This window comes from Cornus florida, unplaced genomic scaffold (genome assembly GCF_030987335.1).
Source record: "Cornus florida cultivar Cherokee Brave unplaced genomic scaffold, ASM3098733v1 CherokeeBrave_3.0.0_Hap2_Chr11, whole genome shotgun sequence".
NCBI classification, from domain to species: domain Eukaryota; kingdom Viridiplantae; phylum Streptophyta; class Magnoliopsida; order Cornales; family Cornaceae; genus Cornus; species Cornus florida.
The window spans coordinates 114,124,042-114,139,407 of NW_026775581.1; the positions used below are offsets into that span (position 1 = coordinate 114,124,042).

Genomic DNA, 15,366 nt, shown 5'->3' on the forward strand with positions numbered 1-15,366 from the left:
TTTTATTTCAGGAGTTTTTAAGAAAATATTTTTAGGAGATATTTTCATTCTGGGTCATTAGTGTAGTTAACCCTTTTTGTAGAGACCATTGTGCAATTAATGAAAGTTATTGCAAAGATGCCTCGTTTTGAGTCTGAATCCTCGTACGGGATTTATTTTCACTTTTCGTCGAGTCACGTACTCTTAGGGCCTGTTTAGTAACAGGAATTATTTTCTACTTTCTACTTTCAATTCTGAAAAAATAAAAATAAAAGTAAAATCACGTTTATTAAATTACTTTCACTTTTTTATTTTGAGGAAGTAATTCCTAAATTTGTGAAGAGAAGAGGAAGTGAGATTTTCTCACTTTCTCTACTTCCTGTACTGTGCGGAGGAAGTAATTTCGACACTGTAGCGCTTAACACTATAGCGCTAAACACTGTAGCGAAAGTAAGTAAAACTTAAAACCCGTCCTCTTGTTTTATCATCATCCGCAACATCCAAGCCCTAGCTTCTCGCCTCTTCAAGAAAGTTCTATCAGGTGATCGTCATCCCTCATCTGCGAGCATCGATTGGCAACGGAGACTCAACGGCCGACCAACAACACCACGGGTAAGTTCGCCCTCTCTTCTCAAATTCTCTTTCTTCTCAAATTCTCTCTCTCCTCGTATATGAAGATTTTGCCCTAGAATCTACAATTTCTCTTCCTGAATCATTTTTATAAGTGAAATATCTTTTTTTCTTTGTGTAATTTCTATGAGAAGTTCTGGTTTTGGATTTCTTTTATTTTTTATTTGGTAATAGTTGCATCAATATGGGCCTCAATTTCATCTATACTCGGTCCAATACTCGGTCCCTATGTAATCACTTCTATCCAGTTATGCTCTGTTTGTCTTCGGTACCATTTGCTTTCCGAATTCTGATTCAATGAACAACAACGAAAATTGTTTTCTCAGTGAGCTTGATTTCATAGTCTTCTGGGTTTCAATCTGGGTCTTCCAATTCCTCAACTGTAAGTGTCGTCTCTAAAAGCTTGCTTTTTCTTGGAATTGATTGGTTCTGGTGAATTGGGTTATCTCTTTTCTTGATGGGTACATCATCTGCACAGTACCCATTTGGTATCCGTGTCCATTTCCATGGAAATTCTAAGGTTTCACCTTCTACAACTGAGTTCTTAAACTTCAATTTTCTTTCCAATGTAGATTTTTCAAGAACAAATTCGTACTTGAGTTCTGCTCTAACTTGTACTTCTAAGGTATTTAAAGTTCATTTCATTTTCTGTTCTTTTATTGCACATATGTCTTATATATGGTTAATTTTGATTATTTGATTGTGTTTCATGTTCGAATTGAAGTAAAAGGTTCATGCTTGCAAGGCTGTATTGTTAATTTGTTATTCTAGAATTTATTTTACAAATAATGGCTTCATCTGCTACTTTTTAAACCTCTTTTTTCAGTTTTAATTCATGTTCAGGATTTATTCTGATTTGGGTAATAATGAAATTGCTTGAAATTTATAAACAACATTTTCCTTTTTGCGACTCTGTTCCTTTTTTCCATCCATGCTTTATAGCTATTCAAGGTCGAAAGACACCTATACTTGTATTGATTTACTCTAAATCTGTGGTGATGAGTAGTTTTAACAAAGAACTTTCCACATTTGACAATCATTATATCTTATTTTGCGAGTAAATGAAAATAAAATCAAGGTTGTTTGCTTCTCAAAATATAACTATGTGAGATGGGTTTTGCTATCTATTATATAATGTTGATTTCTACAGGAACTAGTGTTTCATCACATGTTCATTTTGCCCATATATAAAGGCAGTATGGTTTATAACATAATGAAAAGCTTGCTTTTGCAAGTTTGACAGCTTATATATAGTGATTTTGAGACAATTTGTTGGTTAATATAGCTAAACCTAGACCTTCAATCATCTAAGTATTTAATTCATATTAACATCTAAATTTTACCATGAAGAGTTTTAAAAGTAAATGTGCAAAATGAGTGAATAATTTACTATTTCTTCTGATTTTTGAAGGTGGATAATTTATTCATCCTTCTACTCAAGTCGAAATTGAAGTCTACATTAGGAATAGAAGCCTAGAGGTTCTTCCATCTTGATGACAGTATGTTAGCTCCAACTGTCCATACTACCCATGATTGGGTCTAATCTTTATTTGAGTGGATGCTTCATTAACAAGTGTAGAACTAAGTTAAAAAGGTCTGAAATTAAACAGATAAAATAACATATACCATCTTCATCAATCTTATGCTGGCAATTTGGTAAAACATGGATAAATTTCAGATTTTCTTATATTTGAACAGTCATTCTAAACTTGAATGGTGAGGCAAGCACATAACCAGACAGCATCATTATTGTGTTTAGTTACTGTAATATAGAGATTTTGTTCCTTATATTATTTTACAGTATTATATGTTCAATGCTAGGTTATTTTATTCGGATCTAATAAGTTGTAGAAGTGTGTTAATTGTTGTACTGAGAAATGTGATAAAACGTTGTTTTGGTGTATTAAAAATGTGTTGGCCGATCCTTAAGTTGATGCCTCCTTACAAACTAAGTGTACAAACACTCATCGTTATTGCTTGTTGCACATTACATAATTTTGTTCGTAACGAAACCCGTTTAGATCGTCTTTTTGATGAATATGGGGATGAGAATGCCAATCTTCAAGAAGAAAAAGAAGAAGAAGTGGAGCTAGGTGGTACTTCTCAGAGAGTAAATGTTACACATGAGCTAATTCATGAGTTGTGCAACAACTATTGTGATAGATAAATCACTTCTATTTGCTCATTATAATATTGTAACTTTTATTAGGATTATTTTTCTATTTTTCAACTTGGATATTGTAATATTGTCACTTTGGATTAATTTTCTATTTGGATATTGCAATATTGTCACTTTTATTAGGATTAATTTTGTGTCTAAATGCCATTTGAATTCATGTTATAATCTACATCCTTTTGATATTATGTGTATGCTGACTCCAAATTTCTCGTCTTATAAATCGGACATAAAATTTCCTGTGAAGTTCAATATATTTATCATTCTCTGATTTTCCTTCTCAATGCTCTATCCAGTCATCTGTTAAAGAGTGATCTTGAAGGGTTCACATCTGATTTGGATTTTGTTGCTCAAGTCTCAGAGTCATTATGTTTTTGTAGGCTACCAATTTGGGATGCATTTAGATTAGATTGATAACCAATATATTCCCAATTTTCCATTAGTTTTTGTAGAAGTTTACACTTCAGTATATACATATATACATTTGATCTCTTTTTGCTAAAGAATAATGCATTTTTTCTCATATATGGCAGATCTAATGCACTTTATAAACAGTGGTAGAAGATGCAGAAGAAGACATTATTAGCATCATCTCCAAACAAATCGCGTTATATTTTGACAGATATACAAAAATCGCATATATTTTTTAAAAAAACAGAAAAAGTAGCCATTTGATGACAAACCAAAGAATCCTCATGACAATTATTTTTTCTTCTTCTAAATATCACCGCATCATCTGATCTTAAAATTCTGCCGGAGGAGCATATAATTTACATTCTCTCATAATTGAGCCTATCAGATTGCAGGCAAACACAAGAAGTAAGCAAACAATAAGTACCTCAAAATGACTCTGTTTCAAGTCTTGGTTTTCTAAAAAAAAAATTGGCAATTTCAACTATAGAAATAAAGCCATAATAGTGAGCTACCCATGAGAACAAGCTGAAAATTTTGACAGTACCTTAATGAACATTTGTGTTGCAAGCCAGGCAGGTGCAGTTGGGATCCCTACCCATGCAATCTATAAGAACCATTAAATTATGACCTGAAATTTTGTCCATGCTCTATTTATATTTCATGTAGGCAAATGTTAATTTCCGTTTTATTCATTATACGTTTCTTTATTAAAAAAAGAAAAGAAAATGGAATCTCATAAAAGAAAACCAAAATCTGAACCAAAAGCAATTCAAGAACCAAAAACAAAAACAGAAATTTATTATTTTTTACTAAACACACTTTTTGTGTTTTGCTTTCAAATTCAAAAGTAGACAACAGTTTACTAAACACACTTTCTGTGTTTTGCTTTCAAATTTCAAAAGTAGCTCGCAGTTTACTAAACATAATTTTACTTTCTGCTACATCTCAAAGAAATCAAAATCATGATTTTAATTTTCGAAAAAGCAAAAGTAAGAAAGAAAAAGCGTTAGTAAACGGGCTCTTAGAATTTCCTTTTGGACGTTTTTCCCCAGTTTCAAGGTTTCTGGTCCCGATTGCCGCCGAACTTGTTCGAGGCATATCTTTCTGCTTGGGACTCAGTTTTTGACGTCGTTTCTTTCATTGTTCATATTTTCTCATTTTGATTCTTTTTCGTTCATGGTATTTTGCCGTTTAAGTGCGTCTACGGGAATTCCACTTTTCTGGACCCGGCGGGACCCGTTCGGGACACTTTTAGGGTTTTTCTATAAATAGGGGGTGAAATAAGAAAAAGTTAACTTTTTTTCTTCTTCCTCCCTCTCTTGGCCTGCAGCCATGGCAGCCAAGGGGTTGCCACCTTTCTTCTTCTTTTTTCGGCCTCTTCCCTCGTGATAAATGCCGTAGGGCCTTAGTGTTTATTGTAGGCCTTGATAAGATCTTCCTTTCCCCCTTATTAGAATCTGTTTTTACCATTTTAAAGTTCAAGTTTGAGTTCGGGTTTGGATTTTGGTGGTACCTCCTTGGTGTTTAATGTTCACCTTATTGTCCCCGACAAAACGTAAAAGTTTCGTAGAATTCAGAGCGGTTTCATTTCGGTGGGAATTTGAGATTTCATCTCAAATTGAGGTAGGGGATGTCTTAGGTTTTTATTAATATTGTATTGATTGTTTTAGAAGCTTATACAATTTGCATGCATGCTTTAGTTCAAATTCTAGAATTTAATTTAATTATTTTTTATATTTAAGATTTAATTCTCATGATGGTATACAATTTAGAATTAAATTGTGGCATGCTAGTAAATTAGGCTTTAGTATGTTTGTTAACATATATTAAATTAGGATTATTTGAATAAGAATTGTAACTTTTATTTAATAATTTCCTTTTGTGAAAGTTTAATTCTCATGGTCGTACCTTGTATGGAATTAATTTATGATATACTATTAAATTAAGTTTTGGCATGTACTTTAACATACTTTAATTTGAAAGCAGTTGGAAGAGTTTGAAAATCTAGAGATTTTAATTAAAAGAATTAATTAAAATCTATTTAATAGTTCAATTGGCTTAATTAAGATTTTAAATGAATATATGTAATGACCATGCTATATTGTTTAACATATATTAATTGAGAATCATTTAATTGAGATTTGAAACCTAGTGAAATTAATTAGTTATTTAATTAATTCCCGTTTCTATTGCATTACTGATTTAGTCATGTGTTTGACATTGGTAGTATGTTTAAATCATGATTTTAGACTTGTAATAGATCCATGAGTTTATGTTTTCAATATTGAATTATATTGTTATAGCGTGTAACGAATTGCACACTAAAAATTCGACATGTGATGTTATTATAGCGTTTAAAGAATCGCACTCTGAAGATTCGACATGTGATGTTATTATAGCGTCTAAAGAATCGCACTCTGAAGATTCGACACTTATCATCTTATAGTAGTTATGGATTTAGAGCATGTGCTGTGTGGTTTCAACCTACTTGTGTATAGAAGGTAGTTTCGTGCATTATTTAAATTACGTATAAGTTGTGAACTTATTTATTTATTTTTGAATCACTTGGAACATTGTTACATTGAGATGGCTAAGGTTTGGCTCTAGTACGGGAACAAGAGTTCTCTAAGTCATTAGTGCGCACGGGGTGGTATTCCTAGTGGGTTAGTGCCCGGAATAACAGTTTAGGTTTTGGTTTACTTCGAGATTTGATATCCAAGTCTTCCACTATTTGTTTTCGCATTTAATTCCAAGTTAACAATCATGTTTAATTGTGACTTGTCATTTTGGTTATTGGCGATTTAATGTTGTTAAGTATATTTATGCTTTATGATTTGTAAGGAATCACCACATATTTTTAATGTTGTTAAGTACATTTATGCATTATGATTTTTAATGAATCATTGCAAACTTGATGTTGTTAAGTACATCCATGTTAAAATGTTCAAATGTAGCTTATGGATGATACTATAGATTCTTTTGGAACATAGAAGTTAGGTGGCATGACTTACTTTTGTCGTTTTTATATTTTAGATTTCAAGTTGATGGCTTTGAGAATTTATATCTTGTTACTTTGTATAGCATGCTCCTGTGTTGTTGAAATTGCATGAATGGTGTGTTTTATGTTAGAAATGTTCTAAGGTAGCTTAGGACGCTCCCTCTCACATTTGACACCGACGTTAGGTGGCATACTCTTTTGAATTGTTTTACATTAATGTGATAAACTTGTAAAACGTTAGATCTTTGCATACTCATCTCCTACGAGTAGCTTTATGTTACTTACCCCAAAGTTACCGGGGTTATTTTTCAAGTACATGATTCAAGATTTGGGGATTTGCATTTGTTGTGGGTGAATTGTAGATTTGAAGTTCTTTTATTTGTGTTCTTGTTCACATGCAAGTGTTTGCATGTTTGAGTTTTGCCTTTGAAATGTAAATTTTTCTAACTTTGGAGGTTTGGCATGTCAAATTTTATAAATGAATTGTAATAAAGCCATAGGCCACTGTAGCATGTTTGAAATACCATATTACATTTGCGTGTATGTTTACATCATCACACCTTAGCACCTAATTTAAATTGATCATACTATGAGGGATTCATATGAGACTTAGGAACTTCTCTCCATTTTTGGTGCATAGTAGGTTCATATGCACTTTTTCAAGTCATTTCGGTCGATTTCGGTCAACGGATGGCTTTTTAGATTTAATTGTACAGTGAAAACTCAATTCCAGTAGCCAATTTCCATTCTGAGCCACAAACCGGTCTACCAGTTTGTCATTTTAGCCGACCGAAATGTGAGCTCTTTCTTGGCTTATTTCGGTCGATCGAAGCATCATTTCAGACAACCGAAATGATGCTGCCTTGTGGGTTTTGTTTGGTTTGTTGCCTAAACAGGTTAACTCCGTTCGTTTGTTCCCACGGGACCTTGTTTATCTTGTTTAAGCCATTTAATGACATACGTGGTCTAGTTTGAACTAGATCTTGTTCCTTTAGCTGTCAGTGGTGCCATAGGGTGCCATTCGATCCCTTTTTATTCTAGCTTCCGCTTTCAGTTATTTCCTTGAGTTCCACGACTTCATGGAAGGTCATTCTTGTGTCTTAGGGATGATTTGTATCTCTAGAGACTTTGGTTTTTATCTTTCGCTTCCGTATTTCGAATCCGTTATTGAGTCAATTTTTGGGTCATCACTGACGCACTGGGTTGCAAAACTTGGGCCGTCACAGATAATTATTAAAAAATATAACAATCATATTCAATGATTATTATACTCAGTGGATAAATTATTTGCTTATGTGTGCAACAGATCATTTCCATAAATATCTATATCTATATTATTATTAAGGAAAATGATATTATTGACGACTTTAATACCCGACTTAAAACCAACAAAGATTAAAGATGACGTGATTATTCTAAATTTTCAACTTAAATAGGCATCATTAATACTTTAATTTATTTCCATAAAATATGTCTCTTTTTCTTTTTCTTATTTTTCAGTGTTTCATAACCCATTTCCTTATTTTTTTAGTTTTCCATTTATGGTTATATCATCATTTTTTTTTTTTTTTTTTTTTTCACATCAAGTTTCATCGTATTCAAATATAAGAATATTATTTGTATAAAATCTGCAACAAAAATTACAATGTATTTACAATTTTTCAATACTTTGCATATTTTTTTTTTTTAAATTCCTCTCCTTATTTTTGTTTCTGGGAGTCAGATAGATCATTAGTTTTGATTATTATAACAATTAACAAATGGCTATTAAAGTAATTAAAGTATATTAATGATCAAAGACATAATGTTTTATGTATAACCAAGGATACACAATCTAATTATATATAAGAGATGTTTGAAGTATCTCAAGAGTTCTTTAAGAGATGCAATGTGATGTATATATATAATAAACACACAACTTGATATACATGGTGATTGACACTTTTATGGGTCTATTATATTTGACACATAAATAGCCATGTAGATTCGATGAAGTAGTAGGTTTTATCTGTCGGGCTAAATAACATGACTCTATTATTAATGACCAAATATAAACAAAATTGATCTGAAATAACATAAAATAAAAAAAAGATGAATAATAACCTTTTTTTTTTTTTTTCAAAAGGTAAATTTATATAAATGGTATAAAAATATTGACAAACAGGCATAGGGCCAAACAATGGGTAACCCATATAAACAACTCTGGTTTACAAAATAAACCAAGACGTGTATTCTGTACAAGCCCTATATTACAAATGTCTAAGTCCAAACCAAAGCAGCTCTGGTATTATCGTAATAAGGAGGTTCTTGCGGTAGCTGGATGAAAGAAGATATCAAATCCTAGTCAAGCATCAAATTCTTCATTGAGCGATTATTTGATGGTTTATTACATAAATGTCCTTGTAATAAATTATTAAGTAACCCAACATGACTTCTTTGCCTTAGTTGTGCAGGAAATTAGATTTTAGGAACCATGGTGAAGAACCTTGAAAAAAAGATACGATGTGAAGGAAAAGAGATGAGAATAAATCCAACGATTAATATTGGATGGGGAAGATAGAGGAGGATGAATTTATAGATTTATATTGGATGGGGAAGAGAGATAAGAATGATCCAACGATTTATAAAAAAATTATAAAAGTGAAATGGACATGCACTTTTACGAATACAATTAAAGATTTAAACTGCTCGACAATAAATGATCACTATAGTTGACTTTACACTATTTATAACATGATAGTACGGAAATTTCCTATACAGTTTTTATAACATAATCAAAATATCAAGGAAAGTGAAGTGTCAAATTTTATTTCAAAGTATTAATATTATTTTTATATATATATATATATATATATATATGCATGTATTTCATATACATATATACATGACCGTTAGATATGATTCAAGTGTAAAAATGATAGTTATTAAAATAAAAAAAAAACCTAGCAATTGTATCCAACAGTCATAATGCTTGGTGTGGATAAATTGTTTGCTTATGTGAACAAAAGATCATTTTCATATATATATATATATTAAGAAAAATTAAAATTTTTGACAAATCTAAACAAAATTGGTCTATATTGACCTAATATAAAAAAAAGATGAATAATGACAATTGTTTTTTTCTTTTTTAAAAGGTAAATTTGTATAAATGATATAAAGATATTTACAAATAGGCATACACCTAAACAATGGGCAAGTCCATATAAACAATTCACGTGTTTACAAAATAAACCAAAGTCATGTGTAGTCTAGAAACCCTAGACTACGGATGTCTAAGTTAAAACCAAAACAGATACAGTATTATGTAATAGCGAGACAAAGGATGGCAAATCCCAGTCAATCATTACAGCACTTCTCGTGAGTGATCTTTTGATGGTTTATTACATAAATGTCCATATAATAAATTATTTTTATGAATGAAAAAATTTATCCTAAATTAAACACTTGCTTTAAGTTGTCAAGTATAATATACCCCGCATTCTATCTTGACGAAGTGAATCTTAGAAAGTTAAAAGTTCATTAAGAAAATAGCATGATAGCACCAAATATGTAAATTTATATATATATATATATATATACACACACACACACACAATTATAAACTAGAAACGTTTATAAAAATTGAAAAACTGGAATGAGAGGCATGTTATGTAAAGGTGTAGGTGTTTGGTGTGAAAAATTAGACCAGAGGGAAATGGGGGCTTTCGACACGCATTAAAAGATTTAATTTTAAAGAGAGAAAGAGGGTTAAGAGAAGGAGATTAAAATCATTTAGTAAGCAACCTAACATGACATATATACCTTAGTTTTTGGGAATTTTAGATTTTAGTGAGAAAAATAGATTTTCGGTCCACTCTGGTTCGTCACTTTATCTTTGGCCCATTTTTGGTCCACTCTGGCTCATCACTTTATCTCTCTACTATTCTCTTCATCTTTACTATTGATATCCAAATCGGAACTGAGATCAATTCAAATTTCTCTATAATTTAAACCACAACCACTCCAGGTTGTAAGAACCTTCAAAAAGACATAAGATTGATAAAGAAGCCCTATTTTTCAATTGATAGGTTGATAGTTCTGCTCCGAAATAGATTTTATTCACGTGCAATCCATGTGCACTTTTACCAATACAATTACATGATATTTAAACCACTAGATAATTATGCAAAACTTGATTGGAGCCATTTAAACAACCATGATTGATATGAGAGCATGGCCCTTCATTGATTTCATCAGATAAATCAATTATTCGTACGCACTTGTGAAATTACATGGACATTTGTTCACTCTGAGAAGAAGATTGTTTTGAGGTGATTGCATTTGCATAAATCAGTATTGCTAATGATTCTGAATGTACTAGAGTAAAAAACATTGAGCATTGAAGGTAAAATAACAACAAACTATTACGCAAATATTGAAAGATAACTTGTGTAGAGCAGTTCCGAATACACAAAAACCTCGAATTCATGTAGAGCAGTTTTGAATACACGAAAACCTCATGTTCATTTCCGTTATAGTGGATCAATTTACCTAAAATGATAAAATCTTTATAATTTTTCTCCCTGAGGTTTCATGTGAAAATTTCATGTAAAAAATTTATTTATTTCCCTATAACTCTTTTAAGTTTATTGTTTCTATTGGATGTACGTGTGTATTGGTTAATTAGATTGAATTATTGATTTGGTAATAATCAAAATTAAAATGAATCAAATACACACCACACTATCTTTAAATCTTTATATTTCCATTGACATTACTCTTATATGATATTGTAACTTCAGGTTTGGGACATCCTAAAAGAGAAATATGCCACCATGGAAGAAGCAGTATAAACAATTTCTTAAACAAGCAAGTAAATTAGTAAGGTGGCCATACATACATTCATAAATCGACAACAATATGGGGAAAAGAAGAAATTCTTAATAAATTATTTGGGATTATCACAAAAATATTACAATTCTTATCTTCTTTTACTTTAATAAGGAACTCATCCACACTGAAGTCGCTCCTGCCGAGACTTAAATCTTAGACTTTCCACTTTGGCACTACAGTCTTTGAAACCTAAATCAATAAATACAAAAATGCAATTTCGTTATCAATACAATTAAATATTTATAACTTTGTTGCAAATTAGATTTTATTTACGTGTAATGCACCTGCGCTTTTACCAATACAATTAAGTAGTCAAACTACTAGACAATTAGTGATCGTGATAGTCGTCATTACAATTTTTATAACATACTAGTACAAAAAAAATTTATAACAATAACTTGAAATATTGACCAGACTGAGATACTTTATTATATTTAATCGTATATGTGGTGTCTACGTCACATGAATTCATGGTTATATATAGAAAAGTCATAATAAGTGCCTCGAACTCCAATTTTTTGTTAAAATTACAAAACTAATTAGTTTTTTTATGTCTTTTGGTAATTGCAACTCATTACATAATTAATCTTTTATTATAATAGTAGTTATATCTTTATAAATAAGAGTAGAAAAGAGTTTATGGTTTACATCATAAAGGAGCTCATGGTTTATATAGAAGATAGACAACACACATAAAAGTAAAAAAGGGAGATTGTGGAAATTTTTTAATTTTATTCATTGATACTTTATTTTAGATTAGATTGGAGCCATTTATACAACTGTGACTAGTATGAGAGGATGACACTTCATTGATTTTATCATATAAATTATAGATTATTTACATACACTTGTGAAACACCATAGACATGTGATCACTATGAGAAACATACCCGTTATGAGGTGAATGCATTGGCATAAATCAATATTACTAATGATTCTGGATGTAATAGAGTCAAAAAAAAAAAAAAAAAATCATTGAGTGTTGAAGGTAAAACAACAATATATATATTATAAAAGCACTGAAAGATGAGTCGTGTAGAGTAATTCCAAAGACACGAAAACCTTATGTTCGTGTAGAGTAATCCCGAATACACGAAAACCTTGTGTATATTTCCATTATCGTGGATCAATTTGCCCTAAATGATAAAGTCTATATAGTTTTTCTCGCTGAGGTTTCCACCTAAAAATAATCTCTCTTTTTTTATAGCTCTTTAACTTATTCCGTGTATTAATTAGATTAATGGAAGTATGTGCGTGAAAGTACCAATTAGAAACCAAAAAAAAAAAAAAAAAATTTATTATTAACTTGATAAGAATTAAAATTAAAATCAATCGAAAAAGAAAATAAAGCTACGTACTCACCATCTTTAAATCTCTGTACTTCGGTTATAAGAAAAATATGCCGACAACTAAATTAGTAACGTATTCATATCCTTCATGAATGGACAACAATATGGGAAAAATAAGTTTTTCATAAATGGTTTAGGATTACCAAAAAATTTTACAATTCCCCTCCCCTAAATCAACAAATAATGTTTTTTTTTTTTTTTTTTTTTTTTTTTTTTTTTTTTTTCAACTACTTGGACAAGAAACTCACGCATATTCAAGTTGCTCGACTTGAATCCTAGACTTTTCAATTTGGCGCGCTACAACCCTTGATACCTAAATCAACAGATACAAATTTGCAATTTAGGCGCATTGTAAATACACATAATTAGAACTACAGATAAGCTAATACTCGTCATACAGTGGAGCTAATGTATAACAAACAAAATAGAATGAAGCAGAGGTAGAACGATAATTGGGGGACGATTGATGAGGAATCGTTGATTTCAGAGGAATCAACGGCTAAGGGCAATCCATCACTGTTGAGACTGCACGATTGAGGATCAGAGCCATCCGTGCTCATCATGATGGCTCGTAATACCGAAGAAACGGTGTGGATGTAAGCGGATCGATTCTTGGAGAGGAGCCACGTCAGACCCATGAGTTCACAATCTCTGTTGCGCATTTTACCCATCCTGTCCTCCAACCTGCTCAAATTTCCAGTTTTCTCCCCGCTAAGCTGCAAATAATTATAAAGTACATCATAATTCATACAACTAAAATTAGAAAGCGCCAACACTATTTGGACTTGAACAAAATTTAGTAATTGGGTTAACAGTTTAGAACAAGAGTACATTTGCTTACCTTTTCGAAATCAAATATATATATATATATAACAGTTAAAAAATTCAATTTGGTGCAGTGTGCCTAAAAAAACTTATAAGCCCAATTCCAATCCAAATCTGATCTGAAACAAAAATCTTCAATAATAAAGGCAACCTTAGTGCAAAAACTTCATCTCATTAGGAGTCTGGAGAAGGTCAGATGATTCAGATATATGTGGACACTGTTTACCAAAAAAAACCTTACCATTGCACACCTGCCCTCAAAAACCTCCAACAATAACTTACTTAAGTATATACATAATGCCTCCAATAAAGTTCGAACACCCAACCTTTTCTTTTGGAAAGAGGGCTTGTACTTGGGCTATACTATACATTGTTTTTTTGGTTAAAATATAACCAAGTATCCAAGAAATTAGTTTTTTTCCTAATTTCCAATAAAATCACTTAAAAGGAAATTTGTTCAGACTCTTGGGATTCGGATGGGTACACATTCCCTTACTGTACTTCGTTGCATTAAAAACAAGGATGCGTTGAAAGAGAAGAATCGTTGGTCAAGAATTATAACATGGTTCCCAATCGCCTTAAGGCAGCGCGTGGGATAAACACCGCCGTAGACGCGCAATAATGCCGTGCAGGGCTCATCAAAACTTTGTATTCTACTAAACCTACCTGCGTTTGTGCCCTTTTACTAGCTTAAAAGTAAGTAATGTAGTGAAATACGTCAACAGGGTGGCGCGTGCTACAAAAATACAAGACTGCGAGTAGGAATCTAACAGCACAATTCTCAGTGACGAGCATGTGAGTGAGTAGTGGAAAAACAAAAAGGTAAAAGAAACAACTTTCCCAAATGAACAGCACTGCGTTGAAGAAGACCCAGAAGAAGAAACCCTAAATCTCACCTCCTTCCCCCATCAATTTCATCACAAAATTGGGTCTACTAATTAATCAATCAAACAAACAATAGAGATATTCTAAAGAGAGGGGGTTAGGAAATTACCAGATAGAGACTGTTCAAACACTTGGAACAACCCACAAGACCCGGATAGCCATTGACGCTGTTACTCAAGCAATCTCTCTCTAACCTCTTCACACTCTTATCTCCAACAAGCTTCCCTTTAGATGAAACCAAGAATGCCTCTGGACAGCTCAGTGGGTGCAATCTTATCCCACAGTAGCAGTAAACGACGTCGCAGGTCTCGTTTGGGTTCAGCAATTCAATGCCTCTGTTGTCCAGTGCCTTTTGAAGGCTGTCCACACAGGTCTCCGAGTCGTCCGGAAGGAGTGGGAGGTCGTACGACGCCGTTTGAAGCGGCCTGCGAGCTTTGCCCAGAGCTGTCTCCGAGTAGGCGGAGTAGAGCCACGCCGCCAGGACCGGGCAGCACCTGCTCCGGTGGCTCTGGCTGCCGGTTTTTCCCTTTTTGACGCCGCAGGAAGCTTTGATGTCGTGGAAGAGCTCCTCCGGGAGGTCCAACGAGCAGCCTCCGACGTCGGATTGTTCCGGAAATGCCGGAATGGTCGCCGGCGGCGATGGGGTCGGGAAAAAGGGTTGGGATGACGGGTCCGAACCGGGTAATGCGGGTAGTGCGGGCAGCACGGGCAGGAGAACAAAGAAGAGAAAGATAGGGAAGAAGTGTTGGGACATGGCTCTTAGGGAGTGAGGTGAGGAGAGACTTTGATGTTTGGTTTTTAGAGAGAGAGAGAGAGAGAGAGAGAGACGGGTTTGATGAGAAAGAGGATTGGGTATGGGCTAGGCTTATTTCTTGTGGGGGGTGGCGGTGAGAGAGAAAACCAATAAAGGTGGTAGGGGCATTTGGTGTTTGGAGGAAATGAAATGAATGGAATGAACAAAAGGTTGGTGGGGTTGGGAGAGAGAAGCTGGATTATTAAGTTTGGCTGTTTGCTAGATGGCCTAGATCTAAATTAACACTGTATCATCACCAAATCATTCTATCAATGTTTTAAGACTGTACGCATACTTTGGTTTTTGGCATTTATACATTTATGAAATCAATACGGTCTTTTGGTTGCTTCCATTACCACCAATTAATTAGTATATATTATTCGAAAGTGAAAGCGTATCTATTTGGGTGTGTCTCATTACTTACATTTAATGTGTGATACCA

At 32.9% G+C, this 15,366-nt stretch overlaps 1 protein-coding gene and 1 long non-coding RNA gene across 4 annotated transcripts; one reads left to right on the forward strand and one right to left on the reverse strand.

Moving 5' to 3' along the window:
* The first annotated feature begins 327 nt into the window (after positions 1-327).
* On the forward strand, positions 328-2,917 carry LOC132283933 (uncharacterized). 3 transcript variants are annotated; one of them, XR_009472168.1, is made up of 3 exons: positions 378-591; positions 936-991; positions 1,182-2,917. It is a non-coding gene; the product is annotated as an uncharacterized LOC132283933 (long non-coding RNA). The 3 variants fall into 3 exon arrangements; XR_009472166.1 differs by having other exon boundaries at positions 328-991; XR_009472167.1 differs by lacking the exon at positions 936-991 and having other exon boundaries at positions 328-591.
* Positions 2,918-12,727: 9,810 nt separating this feature from the next.
* LOC132284234 (uncharacterized GPI-anchored protein At4g28100) lies at positions 12,728-15,070 on the reverse strand. Its single transcript, XM_059786319.1, has 2 exons — positions 14,241-15,070; positions 12,728-13,137 (listed from the first exon to the last, which is right to left on the reverse strand). Exons 1-2 carry the CDS (start codon positions 14,883-14,885, stop codon positions 12,814-12,816), a joined length of 969 nt encoding a protein of 322 aa, XP_059642302.1. The 5' UTR covers positions 14,886-15,070; the 3' UTR covers positions 12,728-12,813.
* Between the last annotated feature and the right edge of the window lie 296 nt (positions 15,071-15,366).